The 23,120-nt window shown below is 34.3% G+C and overlaps 1 protein-coding gene across 1 annotated transcript in view; it reads left to right on the top strand.

Moving 5' to 3' along the window:
* Positions 1-7,577: 7,577 nt before the first annotated feature.
* The window catches only part of LOC137925222 (glycine receptor subunit alpha-3-like), a 48,695-nt gene continuing 33,152 nt past the window's right edge, over positions 7,578-23,120 (top strand). The window contains exons 1-2 of the mRNA XM_068768630.1: positions 7,578-7,657; positions 20,969-21,116. Coding sequence (XP_068624731.1) covers positions 7,578-7,657; positions 20,969-21,116 — 228 coding nt within the window. The remainder of the gene's footprint in view (positions 7,658-20,968; positions 21,117-23,120) is intronic.

Below are 23,120 nucleotides of genomic sequence, written 5' to 3'. Positions count from 1 at the left end.
GCACTAATCGGTGTAACATAACTCCTGAAGATGCCCCGTGGAGGAGTGAAACACGTGTTGAGTGGTTTGGCGGTGGCGGTTGTGTGATTCGCATTGTTTGCCGCATACGCATTTATCAGCGGGCTGGCGGGCGGTGCATTTTATTGCACGACTACCACTGCATGTGCGGAAGTGGCTAAAAATTGGTCCTTTTCTTACATATATTGCTTATAAGAACAAAATAATAAATATTTTAATTAGCACGTTTTGTGTTATTTTAGAGTCAAAAATACATTCATATGGTACGTAACTAAATGGGGCATGTCAATGTTATGAGTCAACAGTGTATTAGTATTTAAAATAGCTGCACCTATTGAGATCACTTGTGACTAGATGTACAAAGAAATAAAGTAATCGTTAAGAGATTTGTGATTTTTTTTATTATAAGAATTGTTTTATTTAACCACTCCCATTCTCCCCAGTTTTATTTACATTAATTAATATTGCTAGAACACATTTTATTATATGGACTTCAATTCACTACCCGTTGCCAGTGTCAAACTTAACAAACTTCCGTCCGCTGGCGTGAATTCACGCCCCAGTGACATGCCATTGATTTTTGACTCTTTTTTAAATACGATAGTATAGAATTTATTTCTTACTGGAATACGATAATGAGTACTTATTATTATAGTAAAAATCTTCTAGAATTTACTTTGATTAGTACTTCATTTTTTATCTGTAATTTTTTATAAGTTATGAAAATAAGTTTCCGATGTCAAGTACCGCATGCGCAATGACGTAATAGTTTAAGACTCTGTGTTTGGCACTAATCGGTGTAACATAACTCCTGAAGATGCCCCGTAGAGGGGTGAAATACGTGTTGAGTGAATAACGGTGACAGTTGTGTAATTCGCATTGTTTGCCGCATACGCATTTATCATCGGGCTGGCGGGCGGTGCGTTTTGTTGCACGACTACCACTGCACGTGCGAAAGTGGCTAAATATTGGTCTTTTTCTTATTTAAGATGGACTTCCGCAAGGTGACGCATGATTCCATTAAATAAAAAAAGTAGTTTTTTTTTGTTTGGGGACCTCTCCTTCCACCGCTATTTGTTTGGGAATATGGATTTTATTTTTCTTTTAATAATTTTTTCACATTTTATTTTTTATTACCACACTCTTCTTCCAGACGTAATGATTGCGTACATTAGGCGATAGTCCTTTTTTGGAAGAGGAACATGAATGTGTGTATAGTAATGTGTGTTTGTATGTACATACTCTTCTTCTTGAAGTGCCTCTCCAACTAGTGGAGGTTGACTATCAGCTTCCTGCTCTCTTCCTTATTTTTGGTTCTGCGTAATAGCTCAGCAGCGCTGGCGATTCCGGTCCACTCTCTGATGTTACGAAGCCACGACTTCTTTCTCCTACCAACCTTCCTTTTACCAGCGACCTTTCCCATCATGATAAGTTGAAGGAGATTGTATCGTTGGTGTCGAAGAACGTGTCCCAAGTAAGCGATTTTCCTTCGTTTTACTGTGAGCATTAGTGCGCATGTACATATACACTAAACTGCCATTTCATACATGTCTCTCATCTCCATCCAAATTTTGTCGAAAGAGATCGCCTCTAGCGGTAAAACCGCGTCTATATTTATAAAACTGTATACAAAGCAATCAGTGAAAATTACGACTTAAAACCACAGGAACATCTACCTCATTTAACTACATGTCTTTTCAGTTTCGAAACCTTGATTCAGTTTAATGAGTGTTTCGTTCAGAAATTATCTAGTTCGCTTGAAGAGGTTGGCTGCTTCTATATAACCTTATTCAAACTTAAACTGCAATTATGTGAATGTGCCTTCGCGACCTGATGAGCTATTCATTCGGAAGTTCTTTATTTGAATAGAAAATATCTCTATTCAGCTCTAGAAGAATAGTAGACTCGTTATACTAAATTTCTCATTTATAAGAAATATACAGAATGATTGGTATTAAGTGTAATAGATATAAACACGTGATTAGATAATTTTCTTTACTCGAATATCAATAGTTTCAGAAACAATACATAACGTAATAATAGTATAACAAGAAAAAAAAAATTCAAAATTAGAATTATCGCGTAATAATTTTTTTTACTGCAGACTTTGTACGGACAGAAACTATTGGCCAATCGTATTGCAATAAAAAAATTTTTTTTTTATTTTTACTCATTCAGGAAACTTAAAAACTAGTTACAATTTAACAAGCGACTTTCAGGTTTCTGCCTTAAGCATTATTATATATATTGTGAGAACGTGCAAAAGGATCATAATCCTACATAGACAAAAGTTACTCAATAAACTCATGCACATACAGGATGTGCAACAAAGTCTTACAAGATACATAGAAACATATACTCACATACACATGCATGTATACACATATGCATGTGTATATAAGTATGTGCAATACACATGCATACAATGTACAATGTATTGTAACATATTTCAGACTAATTATTTCAAAGTAAAAGATCTAAGAATTTATACTCAAAAAAATGACATACATTAATTACTATAACACATGTAACCAAACATCCTGTATACTCTCTAGATCAGATCTACGAAATGTTAAATAGTTTGATGATAATTGTAGTTTCCTTGTGGACATTCTTCGTATGTATAAAATCGATTCACTTTGCCGGAATAGTTTAAAAAAATAGTATTTATGATGAAAGCTCTAAGAAGTTTTCCGTCAACAGACTTACAACAAGAATAGAAGTGAAAGATAGATGGAGTGAAAGAAGGGAAAAAGAAGGGAAAGAGTGTGGTAATAAAAAATGTGAAAAAAATAATAAAAGAAAGGTAAAATCCCGTTTCCCACACAAAAAAACAAGGGTATTATGCGACTTCACTGATGGTTTGGTGAGGTGTTATTTATGGAATGATCATATCGATCCGTATGTATCAAGATACCATTCTTGACAAGGTAGCTCCTTTACCACACCAAGATCAATATTCAAGAATGGTCATTTCAGCAACACTAGGCGCAGTGTCATAAAACTCAATCTACATAATCTTCGTGGTACATCCCCGACTACATCAGAGCTGAAGATTGTCATCAAGTCCAGATCTTAATCTACTGGATTATGACATATGGTCAGTTTTAGAGAATAAGGCTCTTGATAATTTAAAGCCCCTGAAACAATCCATAAGATCAGCAGTGAAATTTTTTTCCAAATACTGTGCGTGCTGCCTCGAGCCGCTTAAAGGACTATACTGCAGCTTTGTATATTTTTAATGATTTAAAAATGTGTTTCTTACCAGCGGCGGATCTAGCTCGTGCAGCGCCCGTGTGCAATGAAACCCTGGCGCCACATAGACCTGACTCCCCTACCCCCGCGGCTATAACTATTAACTTTGCCGTCGTAACAAGAAAGTTTTTTCATATTGCAACAAGCTATTTTATAATGTAAAAGTAATGAGGAACGAATGAAAGGCGATACAGAGCGAAAGGGAAAGACAGTGGATTTGTGGAAAGAAAGAAATGAACGAAAGATAATATGCAGTATGAAAGAAGAGAAAGAAAATAAAAAAAATGTATGTGAAAAAATTAAAAAAAAATTAAATAAAAAGTCCCTGTCCCACACCAGATAGGTGAGGGGGTACGAGAGGCTCCCAATAGCGGGGGCATAAAAAAAGCTATTTTATAAGTAGATATAGCTTACAGCATAGTATTATTTACGGCCTTTCTTCTTATGACGGCGGAATAACACTCATTGTTTTTATGCCTGTAGCACAACTCTGTTGCGAAACTTAGCGGCGAACCGCGATAGTTCATGTTTCGTCTTGTGTTTTAAGTTATAACAGCGAAATAGAAAAGAAAAAGTCGCCGTGGCGTCCCTAAGATGGCGGCGTCCGTGTGCATTGCACACTCTGCACTATAGGTTCAGCCGCCCCTATTCTATTGTCTCGTGTGAAGTTTGTGCTGTTAGCCTTGCGGCTTTTACAGCTTCATCGGAAACGAGTTCACGGAACGGAGGGGTCCGTGAACTATATAAAATTTACAAGATTCGAGTTTCCTCCCGTATCAGTACTCGGCGGGGAGACGAGGAAGTCACAAAGGTAGTGGCCGCGAGATAGTAGCAGCTGGGCTCACCCAGCCAGGCCTCGAGGACACAAACCCAGCGCGACCCAGTTGGCAGAACTCGCGGCTAGCGTGCATATCTGGTCAGTTTTGCTGAAGTGTACTGAGTGAGGAATTAAGTGTGGCGTGGACCATTCGTCAATCTAAGGAAGGATACTGATCATACCTCGGATCGCCCACGCTGTTCGCGGCGGCGGCGTCGGAAGGCTGACGCCGTTTAAATAACGGACGGTGAGAAGTGTGGTGGGTGATCTTTGTGCATCGCACGCGTGTTTTCGTGCGGTGAGTGTGTTGTGCAGTGGAGTGGTTGTTGTAGAAGCCGTCCCTGTATCTTACAATATATATTGCAAGGCAATGTACTTTATATATACATAACCTGTACTAGTAAGTAAATTTTATTCGTAAAAAACACGCCAAGTTATCTTGTCTCAAAGACATCTTCGACGTGCTTAAGTAACATCGGCTGTCGACCTCGGACGACATATGAGAATTTGACAAAACAGATGATTGCTTTGTGTCGTTCTTTTTTAAATTTTGGAATCTTCTAGAAGCATTCCACGGACTTTACTAAATTATATCTTATCTATATATCAATTGTAATATTGAGCTGTGGTAGCGCAGCAGTAAAGGATTGAGGTCTAAAACACTATATATAATTCACACTTCGTGTATTAATTATATATGATTTCCAATGCTTACAAAGAAGTTTCCAGAATATGGGAACTAGCGTCCTCTGTGTATTGCGCTAGTAATAAAAATCAAACAAATGATCTTAAGTCTTAAAAACTTGAGTATATTTACAAAATTATTGCAATTAAAATATACAAAATGTATTTTCTATAGCCTGTGGAATAGGTTTATCTATGTCCAACAATGGTCGTGCTAGAACTGAAATAGAAAGAAGGAAAAGAGGCTTTATTGTTAGCTTACATTTATTACTGTTAAAGTAAAAGCATAATTATATAATTATTATCATAAGAAAGTAAAAGTACAAACAATAAGGGGGAACCCTTACTTAGTTACATACTACAACACAGCCTTACTACTTACTTACTTACCGTACTATAGCGCTGATTATTGAAAAATAAGAGATCCAATTGTTTGATTATTTATTTATTTATTTATCCGTTGCCTATCGCAGTTTCAATTAATGGCATATAAGAATAATAAGAAATATTTTAAAAGATTACGAAAAACAAATACAGATAAAAATATACAAATTCCGCTACTCTGTGGTAAGTTCAGGCTAAAAATATAAATACTGTAGTTTAGTTCCAGACGGAACATATCATCGAGTGGCGGCATATTTAAAAGATCATCAGAATGCAGTGGTCCCGTGTTTAGGGATCACCTAGGAATTCGTTATAGTACATATACTATATGTGAGATGATCCAGTCTTTATGCAAGTTTGATATAAAAATATGTATTTCCAATATTTCAAATTGAAAGCAACTTACATTCAGCGTCTTCCGACGACCATAATTAAGTCGTGTGTTCATCTAATTTGGTCTCTTTACTCCTTCAAGTAAAACAATCGTTTTAACACGTTCACTGCGGCTTGAGGTCGATTCAGCCTCATGGTAAACTTTGCACTGGTGTGGCGCGTAAAACTCGTGTTTTCTCTCTAGTGCGGCAGCTGTTTACACTCAACCGTATGAGGTATGATAAAGACAAATATAGCTGTCTTTATGTCTGCGAAGCATTGACTCAATATTGTAAAAAATATTGATGAACATGAGACAGAAAAGGCCTCAACCGCACTACTAGGAAGTTCAGCTTGAGGCTGATTCGACCTCAGCCGCACCAGCTGAAAGTTCTTCAAAATTGGGCCCGCAGTGAACGTGTTAATAAGTCAGCGGCTGTTACAGGAATATAAATAAAAATGGCGTACGCTTTAGGTTATTAGCGAGTGAAGTTAGGTCAAAATGTAACCAGGGACGACTCACATCGGCATTGCAGAACCACTAGAACTTTGTAGCTTATGCCGCAAAGCTCTCTCCACAAGGTGCTTAACTCGAGAGGCCATTGATTAACGTGATACGATGCGGTACTTTCAGCTCTTTGCCTAGCGTGATACCCGCAAGCGGCTAGGTTGCAAAGACTGGCCGAAATCAAACATCTTCAAAAAAAAATTAAAAATAATATTTTTTAATCTATATTGTGTACGTCAGGTAAGAAATAGATTGATCTACTAATTAAAAAAGTCGACGTGTACATACAAATATGTATATATATAATTATATGAATATAATTTTTTGACAAAATCTTTTGTTTTTTATGATACAGCATACAAAAATACATACAACCCTAAATTTTCACCCCTCTACGATCAACCCTTATTTTTTATTTGTAAATAAACATTATTTTTTTTTGCAAAACAACGTTTGCGGGATCAGCTGGAATAAATATATATATATATATATATATATATATATATATATATTATTCTGTATTCCACAGATATTAGAAGATAATTTAAGAATCTGTGCCCTTGATTTTACAATTACGTTAAATATTTCCGAATTTTTTTTTGTTCACATCTCTGAATGTTACAGTGTTTACAAAGAGTCTTAAACTATTTTATAACTGAAATAATAAACTATTTAAAAGTAAATTGAAGTAAGCTAATTATATCTCTTTTCATAAATTATTGGTGTCTGTTTGTTTTTAACAACGACCTAACAATGTCTAGTTTTTAAAATTACGTTTCGTGCAACCACTTCCTCATCCATACTCCATATTGCCATCCTCAGGTTGTGCGCCAGTATCTCATGCTGTGGTTGACATATTCGCCACATCGATGAAAAATCCTGCGACGTTGACATTGAGTCGAAACCCAGGTATACCTCCAAGGAAACTTCACAGTGTGGTAGTGGGTCAACTTCCTACTCGTCTTATAGATAAACCAGAATGGTTGGAAATAATCTATAAATAAAAAGAGTAATAATGACCCTTATAGCCTTTATGTTCTAAATCCTTTGTTTTTGAATGCGCAAAATGGTTTTATGTACTATATATATTGACCTAGATAAAAATAGATTGCCTATAATTTTCGTAGAAATCAATTAGAGTTCTGAAATTAATCGTAAAATTTATTAATTATGAAAACGTGTCGAATTAATGTAAATAATATTGTTCATTTCGTTAAAAAATACGAACATATCACGCATGCGTCAGACGCAGAGATAATTTTTTTTTTCAGTCAGCCATCATTGTTTCCCGCGCTTTCGTCGGCAGCTGTCAAAAAGCGCGCGCACAGCCGCCGCCATTACGTGTAAACTTTTCGCGGTCATTTTTTTTTTCAAAAATATCATTTAATTTACTTTTTTTAAATAAAATATGTGAATAAAATTAATTAAATATTTAATTTTAACTAATATTGTATTTATGATGAATTAGTATGTTGAAATTATAGAAATAGTTAAAATGTTTTAAAAGTTATCGAAAAATTAGGGGAGATATTATTCAACATGAACGGGGAAAAGTTTCTTTGGTTTACCACAGTTCTCCTGCGTCTTATGCTTGTCGCAACTGACTTATGTTATACCCAGTAAGTATTAACAAAATATTTATGTCGATATTTACAACAATTCTCTACTTATTAGATTTTATTCTTCATTAGTTATAATAATTTTCAAAAATAGAAAGCTAATAGTCCAAACTGATAAAGCTATGTGACTTCCAAAAGTGTCCTAATCTCATATGTATTGACAAAATAAATTGTGTAAGAAAATATATATAAAAAAAAATTGATTACTTCAATGAGCATCTTGGCATTAAATTTATTAATTTCATTACATTATTATCCGTAAATGGTCATTAAAAGTGACCATTTGTCTACGACGAAGAAAGTCAGAAGAACACAAATTCCATAGAAACCAAAATTTCAGCAAAGGTTCTAAACTAGCCCTGATTTGAAAGGCCAACTAAAAACTCACACGGGTTTTTCTGTGGTCACATTTATGTTATATTTAATACTGGAACAGTGTTTCCTTACCAATATTTAGGATCATTAAATCCTTCACACTTTTATATAAATAATACAAGAATAGTGTTTGCTTACCAATATTTAGGATCATTAAATCCTTCACACTTTTATATAAATCATTAAATTTTTTTTAATTGACTTTCTTAAATTTATTACAAAATTACACGAAAGAGTAATACGGAATTATATAAAGCCTAGAGAAAGGTATAGCAAGCAATATTTCAAATGGTAACCTTATATACTTTTAGACGAACTATGGCATATCTTAGAGATTTTTCACTGAAAAACCGATAAGTACTTTTAGTGACATCTCCTGGGTCACCGGGTCTTACACCCCATGGTCTTTTGTTGAGGGAATATCTGAAGGGTAAAGTCTACTAAACGAACCCATTGACATGAGTGACACGAAATACTGAAGCCAGATTTCAATAGTGTGCCCGGCGTGATGATCAGCATTTAAACAACACAGTTTTAAAAAAATTAAATCCGCATAATTTTACTCTTTTATTTTTACTACAGTAAATGTTTAACACTGAAAATATTCATTTTAAAATATAAATTCTGCTACCGGACTGCCTAAACATTGCTGACTTTACCTATATTTATTGTTAATTTTTTGAACTAATTAATTGTCAACAGATTGTCATTATTATTTCACAAAGTTTCTATTGCAAAAATTCCTTTTTAATTTGTAATAAAAGAAATTAGATTTTTTTATAAAATTCCGCAAAACATTATTGGAACATCATTAACAAATTCTAAACGCATATTAAAAATAAAATGACAAAAAGCGCTTATTATTCGATAAATTAATATTTAAGTGATAAGAATCTTTGACAGTGATGTCGCTTGATTATTTTGACATCATTTAGGCTATTTCTAAAGTGTATATGTATAAATCTGTGTTGTTAAACTTTATTAAAAGATGTATTGTTGTGCAGTTTCTTCCTGCTTCTTCTCCACAACTATAACAACTTACGAAGCAGAGTAGAGTCAAAAATAAAACAGTTGACGACCAATAAGAGTTCCGTTCTAATAATGAATAAACGTATTTTATCATATCTTATCTGTATCGAATGTATACCATGATAAATGTATACCACTATGGTAATATATTCTTTAACAAATTTTCTCGAAAAGTGATGTGTAAATAAATATATAGTCTACATATAGATTAGCGAGGTTTACCAAAATACATTGTATTATTAACCGCTAGGTGTAATAGATCAATTCTTATTTGACAAAAAAAATAAAATTACAAATATTTTCGAATCACATTCTAACGCCAATATAAACTAAAATGGTGATACAAAAACTGCAAATTAATGTTTTATACCAGGGATGTAATCATAAAATAGACGAAGCATGACAATTATGCTTGTAGCATAAACGTTTGTGATACTGGCCAGTTTTAAAAAAAATTGACAAGAATCCTGCTTCATAGAAATAACAAAGAAAAAAAACAAATAATCACATTCATTTATTTACTTTATTTATTTACTTTATAGGAGATAGACAGTAACAAAAGGCAGTAAGAGTGTACAAACTTAGAAGCTTAGAAATATAAAATTAGTTACAGTTGTTACCTTATAACTATTTCACTGAGAACACATAATGATTTATAGTCAAACAATGAAAAAACAAATAAAATTAAAAACATTATTAGACAGGGATCAAAGACTACGGTTTATACATCAAAATTATGTTTGTTTATATATTTATATTATGGTTTAAATTGCCTTGTATGTACTCAGTATTTTGGAACGAAATTGTTTTTTAAAAGATACGAGAGAGCACGAGAATATATCAATATCACTAACATATGAATTGCGGAGGTCACACATTCTGTATAAGGGTGCACGTTTACCGATATTTGTCCTAGCCGTTGATAAAAAATTCGTGATTATATCCAATAGAACAGGGGTAAGCAACACGTGGCTCGCCATACATTTTTAAAATTTAATTTAATTTCTCGACTTTCTGTCATCAATATATTGTTATATAACTAATTATAAAAGAATAGTGGTACATGCAAAACAATTGATTAATAATAATAAATTGTTTCGGATTTTTACGTAAAATAAACGATTTTTGATCCGCACAACCTGAATCATCGCAAAAAAAATTCTTAAGAAGGGTACAAAGTGCATCGTCCTGTATATATCAGGATGATCAGGGATCGTTGCGCATTTAAAGCGAAGGTTCGAGATGTCACTTGACGAGTTGACGGAATCATCACGATAGCCAGATTTTATTATTTATTTTACTATTTAGCAATACGTTACTACATTTTTTCAAAACTTTACTGACTCTGTGTTTGGCACTAATCGGTGTAACATAACTCCTGAAGATACCCCGTGGAGGGGTGAAACACGTGTTGAGTGATTTAACGGTGGTAGTTGTGTAATTCGCTTTGTTTGCCGCATACGCATTTATCAGCGGCCTGGCGGGCGGTGCACTTTGTTGCACGACTACCACTGCATGTGCGGAAGTGGCTAAATATTGGTCTTTTTCTTACTTAGGATGGACTTCAAGGTAACGCCTGATTCCATTAAATATTTAGAACTTTATTCTTTATACTTTTTACCTATGCTTAAATTAAGTACATATTGTTTTATTTTATTTTCCTGACTTTTGCAAATCTTACATGCAAGTTCCAAAACTGTAGCAACTCTTCAGGAGTTGGATCACATAACTGCAGACTACTCTTTTAGAGCTGCAGCAGCTAGTGTTACAATGGAATGAACTCTATTATATAGTGTGTCTCCCATCGGGTGCTGCAGTTTCGATCAACGGCTTCGTCTTATTTATGGATACCGCTGCCATACTTTAGGATTCTTCTGGAGAAGAATAACCCCTTATCCTGTTGAAGGTTAGACGTTAGTGGAAGTCCATCGACTGTTTACAAAAAGTTCATTCTCCCTTCGTTATGTTTTCTACTTTGTAATGATATATATACATGAATAATATAATATATATGTATTTTTAAAAGATACAGTTTCGTGTCATCCTAAATATGAATTGATTCAGAGAGGAGTCAATAGCCTCCCTGATATGCGACAAAAAAACCAAAGAACAGTTCCTCAAACTTTGTAAAAAAAAAGAAATGCAATAGAGAAAAAGAAAGACTAAAAATTTGTAAACAAATAAGACTGATAAAGATAAAATAAAAGCAAAATATATTAATGTGATATAGAATAATAATAGAATATGAGTAAAAACTGTGATTTAGAATATAAGAAAATCTAAAAGTAATGAGGAACGAATGAAAGACAATACAGAGCGAAAGAGAAAGATAGTGTAATTGTGGAAAGAAAGAAATGAATGAAAGATAATATGAAAATGAAATGAATGTAAACAAAAATTACCTGTCCCACACCAGATAGGGGGTACGAGGGGCTAAAAAAAAATATGAATTGATACAGGTATATCTATATATGTTAGTTATATATCGCTAAACAAATGAAATATCCTATTGCAGTGATGTTATAAAAATTAAATTCACGTTACCAACGCCTCCATCCACGGTGTCACAGCAAAATAATTTCTATGGAGGCATTGTCGCCTGGAGACAATTGTTGGACTATAAAAATAGATTAAGATTATATTTAAAACTATTAAAAATATTGATGTAAGTTTAAAAGTTGTGGTAACTCAAAGTTAGATGATTAAGACTTGGGATCCTTGATCGCGGGTTCGATTCATGGAATACAATCATATATAATTCACACTTTGTGCATTAATAGAGTGAAAAAGCACCAACATTTTTCAGCGCTTGTTCTTTATTTTAAAATTTTATTAACGCTTTCGTTACCAGCGCTGGATTTAGCCGGTATTTATTGGACGCTCCGTGAGTACCAGCGCCGGATTAAGATTTATCACAGTCAAATAAATTACTAAGAATTATCCTATCTTCTATTTTTAATTAATATACCAGTATAATCTTTAAATATGTAACACACATGAGAAAATTCGAACATCAGCTTACCGCCATGCAATAACTCGGTTCAATAGCGTCACTTAAACGGACTGCGGTAAGAAAAAGGTTAATAATCGCTCTTGAAAGTCCAGTGAGGTTACTCTTTTTTGTAATGAAAGCCTTTGATTTTCACGTAAACTGCTTACAAACATTTCAATATTTAATGGAATCAGGCGTTATTTTGCGGAAGTCCATCCTAAGTAAGAAAAGGACCAATATTTAGCCACTTCCGCACATGCAGTGGTAGTCGTGCAACAAAGTGCACCGCCCGCCAGCACGCTGATAAATGCGCATGCGGAAAACAATGCGAATTACACAACTACCACCGTTAATTCATTCAACACGTGTTTCACCCCTCCACGGGGCATCCTCAGGAGCCATGTTACACCGATTAGTGCCAAACACAGAGTCTCAGAGTCAGAGTGGACTCTGAGACTCTGACATCTGCATGTGCGGAAGTGGCTAAATATTGGTTCTTTTCTTACTGAACATTTCAATGTCTTTGAAAGTCCGAGAAGTGGTACGTGTGGTGTTCATAGCTGAAGGAGTTGCGTGGTATCTCTGCATCCAGGAACGAAACAAATTTACACTCGATTCATCACTAATCCCTTGAAAGCAGTGGTGTGAACAAAATTGTCAACGTGCCGAAAGGATCCTTGATACTTGATGACGAAAGCGCGACGCTCACTCGACCAGCGTAGCCTATGATCCTGTGGTGGACCAGACTGTGGCGCACCTGATCACCAGCTGTCCCACATATGGCGAGCTATGTGTTGAATGCTAGTTTCAATTGCAGAAGAGAATAGAAGAGAGCATCGGCAACTCTTTAATGGAACAAGATGAAAGCCGCCAAAATATTCTCTAATATTCTTAAATATTGCAAAAAGGTGATAAGCAGAGTAATAAAAGACAACATATCACAACAAGAATGTTTTCATTTTATTTAATATTCTTTATTGTATACGCTAGGATACATTTAAATAGTTTAATAATAAATAACAAAAAAAGTACAAAGGGCGGTCTTATCACACTAGGTAATCTTATACAGACAACCATAGTATGGAAACAATAGAAGTATAAGTAATGGGTAGTTAACGTGTACAAAACATACATATATTCTTATAATAAAAAAGGTGTAATTCATATCATAAATATAGTACAATAATAAATAAAAACATCAAGCGGATTTGGATCGCACTTGCTTCAGAAAGAATAAAGAAATGAATTAACAGATAAATATAGTAAATAGTTCTTAACCATTTTCTTAAAAATATGTAGTGAGTTACCACGTCTTATATTCAGCGGTAAATCATTTAAATATTAATTAAAACATTATCATTTAATAAATTATAATAATAAATCAATGTTAAAAATATACAAATAAACAAAATAATAAAATAAAAATTGTAATAAAGTATGAATGGTACAGGAATGAAAACGAATGATCGGTTATATGAGAGAGAAAAAGAGAAACAAGTAAGAGAAATTGAAAAGAACGAAAAAGAGAAAAAATTAAATTAGAAAGCGAAAAAATTATTTGAAAAATTGTCCTTGCGTACCCAAGACACGGGAATGTACGGAAGGTCATCAATAACCGGGGTCAAATAAAAAAAATAATATTAATTACTTTATGAATTATTCGTATTTAAAAAAACTGCCACTAGGCACCCGTTGTATTACATTAAAAGTATTATACAAACATCTTTAAATTATAAATCTGTTCATTATCGTAGGCTTGAATCTTTGGAAATTAGAATGTATTTTTTTTATTTTATAATCGCCAAGGACATGGAATAACAATATCGCTTCTAAACTTTTGTATTTATCAATTATTATTGGACAGTATTGTTAATGTTTTCTATAATACACTAAAGATAATTGTCATGTGTGGTTTATTGCTCAGAAGTCGCTGACAGCAATGACAGATGTCAAAAACTACTAATCTGTCAAAATATATATATTTTTTTTTTTAATTCTTATCTGTATCGCTATGGTGTTTTGCTTACAATGTGTTTTTTCGTGTACACTGAACGCAGACAGTTGGCAGAAGGATTGGCACTATTTGATACTGATCTTTCTTCTCCCAGCCTTGAGGTTTAAGACAATGTCCTGGGTCAACTCATAAAAATATTCTGCGATAGATTTGTTCTTGAGGAGGTCCGGTAAGCTGAACTTCCTCCGTTCAACTTACTGGACAAGTTATTGAGACAACTTATCAAGGTTTTTACAAAAAGTACATAAAGGTTACAGTTTACGAGTATTGAATACAGTAAGTTGTTTATTTTATTTAATTCTTTACACTAGATCTAGACACACGAGAAGAAAATAATTAATATAAGAACAAATAGGACTCTAATTCAAGTCTTCATGATATTAATACCACACGTGTATAAATATCAAAATAATTTTGTCAATGTAAGAATTTCGTAAAAGCTTTCCGTATCGAAAAGTGGTTTACTCAAAACAAGTTTACTTTCACTAAGAATAGAGTAAATTATTCTATTTAAGTCAACTTCTGTTTAGATAATTTTATATTAATTTATTAAAATAGTTATTTTACATTTATTTCCAGCGTTGACCCGTTTTAATAAATCCTCTGTTGACATTTTAAATTTATAATAGCACAAAGCGTTTAGTTTGAATTTTATTGCTCGATTAAAAATTGCAGGCGCTAGCGACCTCGATTCGCGACTTATACGCGGGAATTAAAAGTGCCGATTAAAACGCGATCTGCGTGAGTTGAAAAATTCAGAGCGGTACGTTTTATAACACGGATAGTAACAAAAAGACTTCACTGTCTGTCTTTTCATATACATACGTTAGCTTACAGATTTTTTAAATGTCTAATGCAGAGTTCCCCAAACTGTTTTGTGTCGTAGACCCCTTGCCATGTTTTTCCGTGTTGGGCGACCCCCTACTTACCTGATATTGATGTCCTGTAAATTTCTAACTGTAGTGAAGTTTAGTGTTAAAAACTTAAAGTAAAAACACATTTAGGTTTTTACAAGTTCAAAATGTATTGCGACCACAAAGCGAATACTAACATCCTACAACTTACACAATTTTATAAACATATATAATATTTTTTTTACTTCATAGGTACTTTTATAAATAATGTAAATGTTTTAATATTATAAGATACTATGATGTAAGTAAATAGGTACTATCAGTGTATGTATCGAGATCCACTATCGTGGACCCCCATTTTTATTTCATGGACCCCCAAATTTTTTTTCGCTGACATAGACCCCTTGCAGGTTGTCATAGACCCCTAGGGGTCGATATAGACCACTTTGGGAATCACTGGTCTAATGGGATACCGGGTATATATAGTTCTATATTCTAAAAGAAATGAAAGAACTGTTGTTTTAAGTAAACCGCGTGTATGTTCCATATGGAACGCCATTACGTAATACTATTACCTGTTAAAGTTACATGGCTATTTACACACCTGCTGGAATAATATCACGGAATGTTCCCACCTCAGCCGTTGTTCAAAGCTCGTCAATATTATATGTCACAGCTGCCTGAATGGCATGCAACTTTTAAATAATTATTTCGAATCCTTCTTTTTATTTCTTAACTCCTCTTTCAGTCTTAAGATCACTCATTCGTTCTAGCATACTTCACATGATCGTACACACGCATCTAGTTTTAGTTTCCTGTTTTTCATTACTTTTCATCCTTCACCTCCCTTCTCAAATGCCTCAGGTATTGGGTTTCTTATCTTTTTTATCACATTTTATTTAGTGTTTAAAATATTTTTACTAATTAAATTTGTAGATATCACACTTGGTATCACATTTAATTTTATTTATTCTAATCTTTTGTTTACAATTTTACCATTTTTCTATTTATTCATTATTTACAGTTTTCTCCCTTTTTTTGCAAATTGTCTAAATGACATTTGAGGATTTGAAATGACAAGGCGCAGAGGGAGCCTATATAAGACCTCTTGGACCATCTGCTCTGGCCGCTCCATACTACAATTTCACCAGATTGAGAGATAGCTAATATCGATAGCTTAAGTAGACACTATAGGAATGGATTTAATTCCACATAGCGGAGAGAGAACAACTATTATTTATTTTCTATTGATTATTTTTTGTGGCAGGTTAGTTCGGGTAAAATTTATAACTACGATCTGTTTTCAGAATAAATTAACTGTTTTATATTTTAAAATTAGAATTTTTATATCCTTTTCTATTATCCTTGACTTCAGGGTTTTTAAACCTTTTTAATATTGACCACGGGAGCTCCTTTCGTACACTTTAACGAACCATCTGTCTAGGAGAATTAAAGATATTTATGAAATTAATAATTTATATATTTTTCTTTCAATTTAAATCGATTATTTTGACTGAGTTAAGAATCAGAAAATAAGACAACTATAGACAAAAGTAACCGATTGGTATCTTGAAGTCACAGTGGGCAGACTACATTACCGTTTATAAAATTCAAAACGCATTTTAAAAATACATTACTGTAAAAAGTTTTTATTCCATAAACGAATATTTAAATGACAAGAATTCTCTGCAGTGATGTCGCTTGATTATTTTGATTTCATTTAGGTTATATCTGATAGGTGTATATGTATAAATCTGCGTTTAGATGTGATGTGTACTTTCTTTCTGCTTCTCTACAACTAATAATACCTTGTAAATAAAAGTAGAGTCAAAAATAAAATGGATTAAAAAGTGAATAAAAAGTTAAAGGTCAATAAGGGCTGTGTTAAAGTTCCAATTTTGAATGAACCACCACGTGCGGACCCGCAAGAAAGATTAAAAATAAAGTATTGTAGCTGCAGTGGACAATAATACGATATGTTCTTATGTGAAAATTACACACCCATATAGTGTCGTAAAAATCATGCAGTAATTTAACAAAAAGATATTTAAATATATGACTAAAAAATTACAATTTTGGTGTGTTTATTTGAATATGTGATTATAAAGTTTGAAAATTAATTGTACAGTGAAAATGATCCCAAAATCCGTCTGAATTTGTTTTGTGAGTTTGGGCTTTTCGTATTTTTAAATTGAAGAATACCAATATAAGATAGCTCTATCTGTTTTTAGTTTTATAGTGATTTATAAGTGTTCATAATAAGTGATCTAATAAATACATTTAAAAAACTTTTAAGTTAAACGGTTTTTTGATACCCATATTGTGGTAGTTGTGGAAAAATATGTACCTAGGCTGCCATATTGGAACGGCGTCCGTCTTGAATTTTAAATTTTGACATAATCATCGTTTTTACTAGTGTAGCCCTTTCATTTGATACCCATATTGAGGGGGTTAAGGAAAAATATGTAATCCGCCATTTTGTATCGGCGGCCATCTTAGATTTATAATGTTATTGATTGACAACGGGAAGGTGCTTAAATTTCAATTTCTAATATTGACCCAAATAAATAAATAAATTCCGTACGGGTCGAACTAAATAAAACCGTTTAAAAATAACAAGTGTATGACAAACCCGTAATAACTGATTTTTTTTTGACAATAACTTTTTTTTTATTTCTCTCGTAACATAAAAAAAGTTAGAGATATTTTTAAATTTCGAACACAGAAGACGTTATTTATTCCAATGTTTGATTATATTGGAGGGAGCACATTACACATTTTCCGTTTCGTATCTTGAATGGAACGCTTGTTCGATATCTTTATTATCTGAAATATTAAAATGCCTTTCGCAAGATAGATTTTAATGAAGCCGCATCTCCCACAGAAATAATCATCAACTGACATTAATTAAAAGAAATATTCTCGACAATTTTAAAAACTGTGTTCGTTGCAAATTAAAATATTTACGCTCTATTTGTACCGCGAAAATAATTCGGTTCATTCGATGTGGGAGGGAATATATATATAAAATATATAAATCTCTGCATTACATACTCGATGATCGTTGTGCGAACTTCAAGTTACTCACTAGAGTAACTTGAAATTACTCTAGTGAGTAACTTATAGTTATTACTAAATCAGAGTACATGAAGAGTATAGATATGATATGGATATAAATAGATAATGAAGACAAAATAAGAGCAAAATAATATACAGTACTGTCATATAAAATAATTATATAATTTAAGTAATAAAAATGTGATATAAAATAACAATGTAATTATGAAAATGTAAAAAGAAAAGAGGAATGAATGAAAGGTGATACAGAGCAAAAGGGAAAGACAGCAGAATTGTGGCATGAAAGAACAGACCGAAAGACAATGTGAAGTATGAAAGAAGAGAAAGTAAATAATAAAAAATTATGTGAATAATTAAATTTGCCCGTAAAGTCCCTGTCCCACAAAAGATAGAGGGTACGAGAGGCCCCTAATAGCGGGGACCATAAAAATCAAAAAAATCAAAGATATGATATGGAACAACGCCTATGTAGTTGTGGGATTCTTCCTAGGGCTGGTATGTCTTGAGTTAGTAACACGAAGTCCTAAATAGAAGTGTGTTTATTTATTCAAGCTTCGCCCGTATTTATATCGACATAATTAATAATTTTATTTCTATAAAATTCCCCTTTTCGATGAGCCGCTTACGTTGACCTAATTTTTCTGCCATAATACCAATGTTAATAAAGAATTATATTTATGTGGAATTCCCCTCTTCGATGCGCCACTGACGATGATGTAATCTTGCTGCCATAATACCAATGTTAAAGAATTACATTTCTGTGGAATTCCCCTTTTTTATGCGTTAACAATTACGTACTGTGTTCCGACATTGTCAATAGATTGAAGATAATAAACGTGTTTAAGTTAGACAGCGAAATATTGGTCTCTTGGATTGATTGGATTTTATTATAGTTAATTCCTGAAAAATCTGTCGATATATCTATCGATATATCAATAAGAAACCCTGTTATATAAAAATATAATAAATATATATAGGGTGGGCCAAAAATTTTTGCAAATAGCAACACGACACACAAACAATAGTTGATTACAGGAGTGCCAACGGCGAGACGGAGCACATCTCGGTAAATAAATCATAAACAAAATAGCATTTGTACTTTTATTTCTACACATGTTTCAAAAGTGCAAAAATTTATGTCCCTCCCTATAGAATGATTGTAGATGGCTGTAAAGAATAGAATATGTAGAATATGTCAGTTTCTAATTATCTATAAAGTGATCATTCTGAAATAAGTTACATTATATTTCTTTCAGCAGATGGAAGCCCTCTGAAAAGTATAGCCTTCAGCGATTTCCCGTGAACTTAACTATATCGTCAGTCCACCTGTGGGCCATCCCAAGCCGTGTCTACCGGCTGGTGGTCACCACTTGTGATGCACGAGCAATGTCCCCCATTTCAGACGAGCAAATTTCAAGCTACGTCGGTGCTCTTGGTTCTTGTAGGGCTCTTTCGGAATGCCATATAATGTCGTAAAAAGCCGAAATCGAATTACTACATAACTAATTATTGTTTTCTAAGTAAGAAAAAGACCAATATTTAGCCACTTCCGCACATGCAGTGGTAGTCGTGCAGGTTGAGGATGACCCGTGGAGGGTGAAACACGTGTTGAGTAATTTGGCGATGGCGGTTGTGTGATTCGCATCGTTTGCCGCATACGCATTTATCAGCGGACTGGCGGGCGGTGCTCTTTTTTGCACGACTACCACTGCATGTGCGGATGTGGCTAAATATTGGTCCTTTTCTTACTTAGAAAACAATAATTTCGAAAGCTTTTTCTTAGTACATTATCATTACTTTGCGTGTTATTTCTGAAATTATTAATAGGATAGGATGTACTACACATTAATTTACAGCGAATGTACAATACATTCAAGCCTTTAAGGCTTTTACACCTATAACTCACCGAGTACATTCTAAAATGGTATAAAATTATGTGTATTTTTTTATTTAATTTAGAAAATAAAATGGCCGTCGGAGTAATGTTACAGTTAAAATTACTTGGAATCTACACAAAAAAAAATCCTTCAGAACAACGGTTCACATTAAACCTATATTTAGATAATTCAATAATGAATAATGGTTGATATAGTTAAAATTGATAATAAATACAGTGAAAATTAAAAATTTTAACATTGAGACAAAATAGGTAAATATTTATATAAACAAAGTGGCGACAAGTCATGACGCGTAGTATACTCGTGATTTTTTTACGAGGACGAAATAGAAGTGAGGAAATCCGTAGAAGAGTGGAAGTAGCCGTCATTGGTCAACGTTGACAAGTTGAGGTTTTTATAACAGCTCCTCTTATTTGGGGCCCCTCATACATTCTCCTTAGGTGCGCAGAGATAATTTATCAAACAATTTATTCACTTTCTAATTCCATTACTTAGCTCTTCTTTCGTTCTCCTCAATTTCTCTCATTTCCTCTTTTTTCCTTGTATCATCTTAAATTCCTTTACATACCATTACTATCAGGAATAATTTTTCAAACAATTTATTCATTTTCTAATTTTATTTCCTTGCTCTTCTTTCGTTCTTTTTAATTTCTCTCGCTTGTTCCTCTTTTATCCTCCACATGATCTTTAACTCCTTTTCAATCCTTTACCGTTGATACGTCGCCTCTTTTCTTTTACTATTTTCGCCTGGAATGCTTTTTTTACTATCTTATTTATCTATATTTTTTAACATTTCTACTTTAGACGAATTGAAGTAGCAGTGGACAAGCTACATAGTAAACAGAATAGATGACTGTTGAGGCCACCTAAGTTTGGGATTTCTGCCCACAAGGTGGACAGACCTACTTGTTATGCTCGTTAGAAGACGCTGAGTATAGACCACTTTGTATAGGATCTATTGTAAATATATGCAGGCCTATATTCAGCAATGGCGTATATTGGATTTTAAAATAAAGTTCTTTTAACTTTATAAAATTGTCGTGATAAAAAATTGATAAATTTACCCCACAGGGCAACTCTGCTGACGTTTCAAGACCTCCTACCAGAGGACCCTAAACTCTACGACAAGATGCGTCCTCCGAAAAAGAACGATCAACCCACCATTGTCAATTTCCACGTGACCGTCATGGGACTGGATTCAATCGACGAGAACTCCATGGTAAGCAGAACTTGACTTAATTATGCTCCTTATTAACAGTATAGTACACGTGGTTGTTTAAGGGGTGTGATGTTTGTCTTCCATCGCACCTGATGGAAAGTGTAGATGAAGACGAAGGTGGTACACGCCCATCCGAAAGAAACCTGTTCACTCTACTCTTAAAAGCTCCAGAGTTCAACTCATCAGGAAAAATACACCCAGGCAGCACGTTCCAAATCTTGGCGACTCTCACCAAACACGAGCTATTAAATTAGTTCTATTTTTAGGTATATCAACAACTCTCTGACCTATTCCTAATTTGTTGATTATACTGCCCCTAAAGTTGACAATCGTTAGGTTATGCTAATGGATACAGTACGCCTGAAGCCAGAAATCTATTTATGGTAGGCCTTACTTCCACCATCTCTGACAGCACTATCTGAGGACTTCTAGCAGGTGATGAAGTTGCAAGGATCACTCACTATCTGTACATCACAAAGAACGTATTACCGATTCGACCCTCGCTTGGGACGCCAGGAAAGCTGGCTCTTATTACTTGGATATGGTATCAGAGCAGTTGTCACACCTAGCATATACCTCTCCGGTCAGCCAGAAAGCTACCGCCAGCGGTCGCTTGTCGCAATATAACCCCATATTTGCGACAAATCCCCTTTTTTTTGGTTTCGAGGTGGGGAGGATCTTCCGGACGTTCAAGATGCCCCGCCTCTGGGGAGAGGACAGGAGTATGTGGGATTCCTATCCACTAAAACTCCCCCCGGTGATCACCCTCTGCGCTATACGGGGGACCGCGGTATCTCCCGGTCAGGGATCGCCACGCGGTCTTCCCTCGCGCCGTGCTATTTTTTCGATAGCCCGTCCCGGGGTATGCGTGTATACGCTACCCCCGAAACCCTCGTGGTGCTATCACGATGATTCGAGACCACGTCGAACCATCGTCCGCCTCAGAGTCGCCGAAGCTAGTGGGAGTGTAGGGCCCCTACCCTAAACTCCCGCGACTCCGAAGGTCCCGTTTATGGTAGGGGAGCACCATTCACCGGAGGGCCGTCGCGAGGCGCGTCCCTGCGCTGACGGCGTCGTCTCCGAGCGGGATCTGTCCTCTGCCGATGCGACGAATCCCTTATCACAACCAAACCAGTCAAAATTGTCTATCGTTAGGAATCAACCACATAGGCAAAACGAATCCAACACTAAATACCAGTTTAAAATACCGATGTGGGTGTCACTGTTGAGATAGAGGCCTTGTATCTGGCTGCACTTGATTACCAGTCCTTTGGCCAGTATACCGCTAACATAGCCTTAACTTTAACTTAATCATAGCATCGTTTGTGTTTATTGTTAAAACGTGTATGTATAAAGTCTAGCCGTAACTTCTGTTACAAAGAAAATATCCGATAATGTACAAAAACAATTTTATTTTAAAGTTTTATATGTGATTATGTGGAGTGAAAAAGATATGTTAACGTAATAAACTAGTTATTTAAATTGTCCACCCTTAGCTAAGGATTTTCTGCTTCATTTTGGGATTTCGACGAATTCTGGTCTTGACTGTATTAACAGCATGGTTTGCTTAAATAGACCGCGGTCAGCCGGATTTCTCATTGTCATCACAGACATTGTTTCAGTGTACCCTTGGATGGTACGATACACAAACATTCGGCTAATCCCTAGCTTTTTATTGTATCAAAAATGTCGGCTGGCACCTTACCTATTTCTTACAGTGCAATTACTGCAATCTTATTCTCTTTAGTGCTGCATTACATTTTCAAAATAAATAATTTATAAACACACAATATACAATAATAGCGAGAAAGAAGTCTATTCTTTTATTGTAGAAGTTAATGTTCGAAATTCAAATTAACATTTTTTTAAATGTATGTAACTAGCCAGTAACAGAATTTATGACTAGACTAGGTAGTTTTGTATTCGCTAAAACCCAACGTGTGAGCTTAGAGAATTAAAATATTTTTGCGCGTTCGAAATTCGAACGTCGATTTGAAACATGCA

Source organism: Battus philenor, unplaced genomic scaffold (genome assembly GCF_028537555.1).
Source record: "Battus philenor isolate CCGP_79_NKW_IND1 unplaced genomic scaffold, ilBatPhil1.0.hap1 SCAF_26, whole genome shotgun sequence".
In the NCBI taxonomy this organism is placed as follows: Eukaryota; Metazoa; Arthropoda; class Insecta; order Lepidoptera; family Papilionidae; genus Battus; species Battus philenor.
The sequence above is the reverse complement of the archived record's forward strand: the minus strand, read 5'-3'. Positions and strand labels throughout refer to the sequence as shown.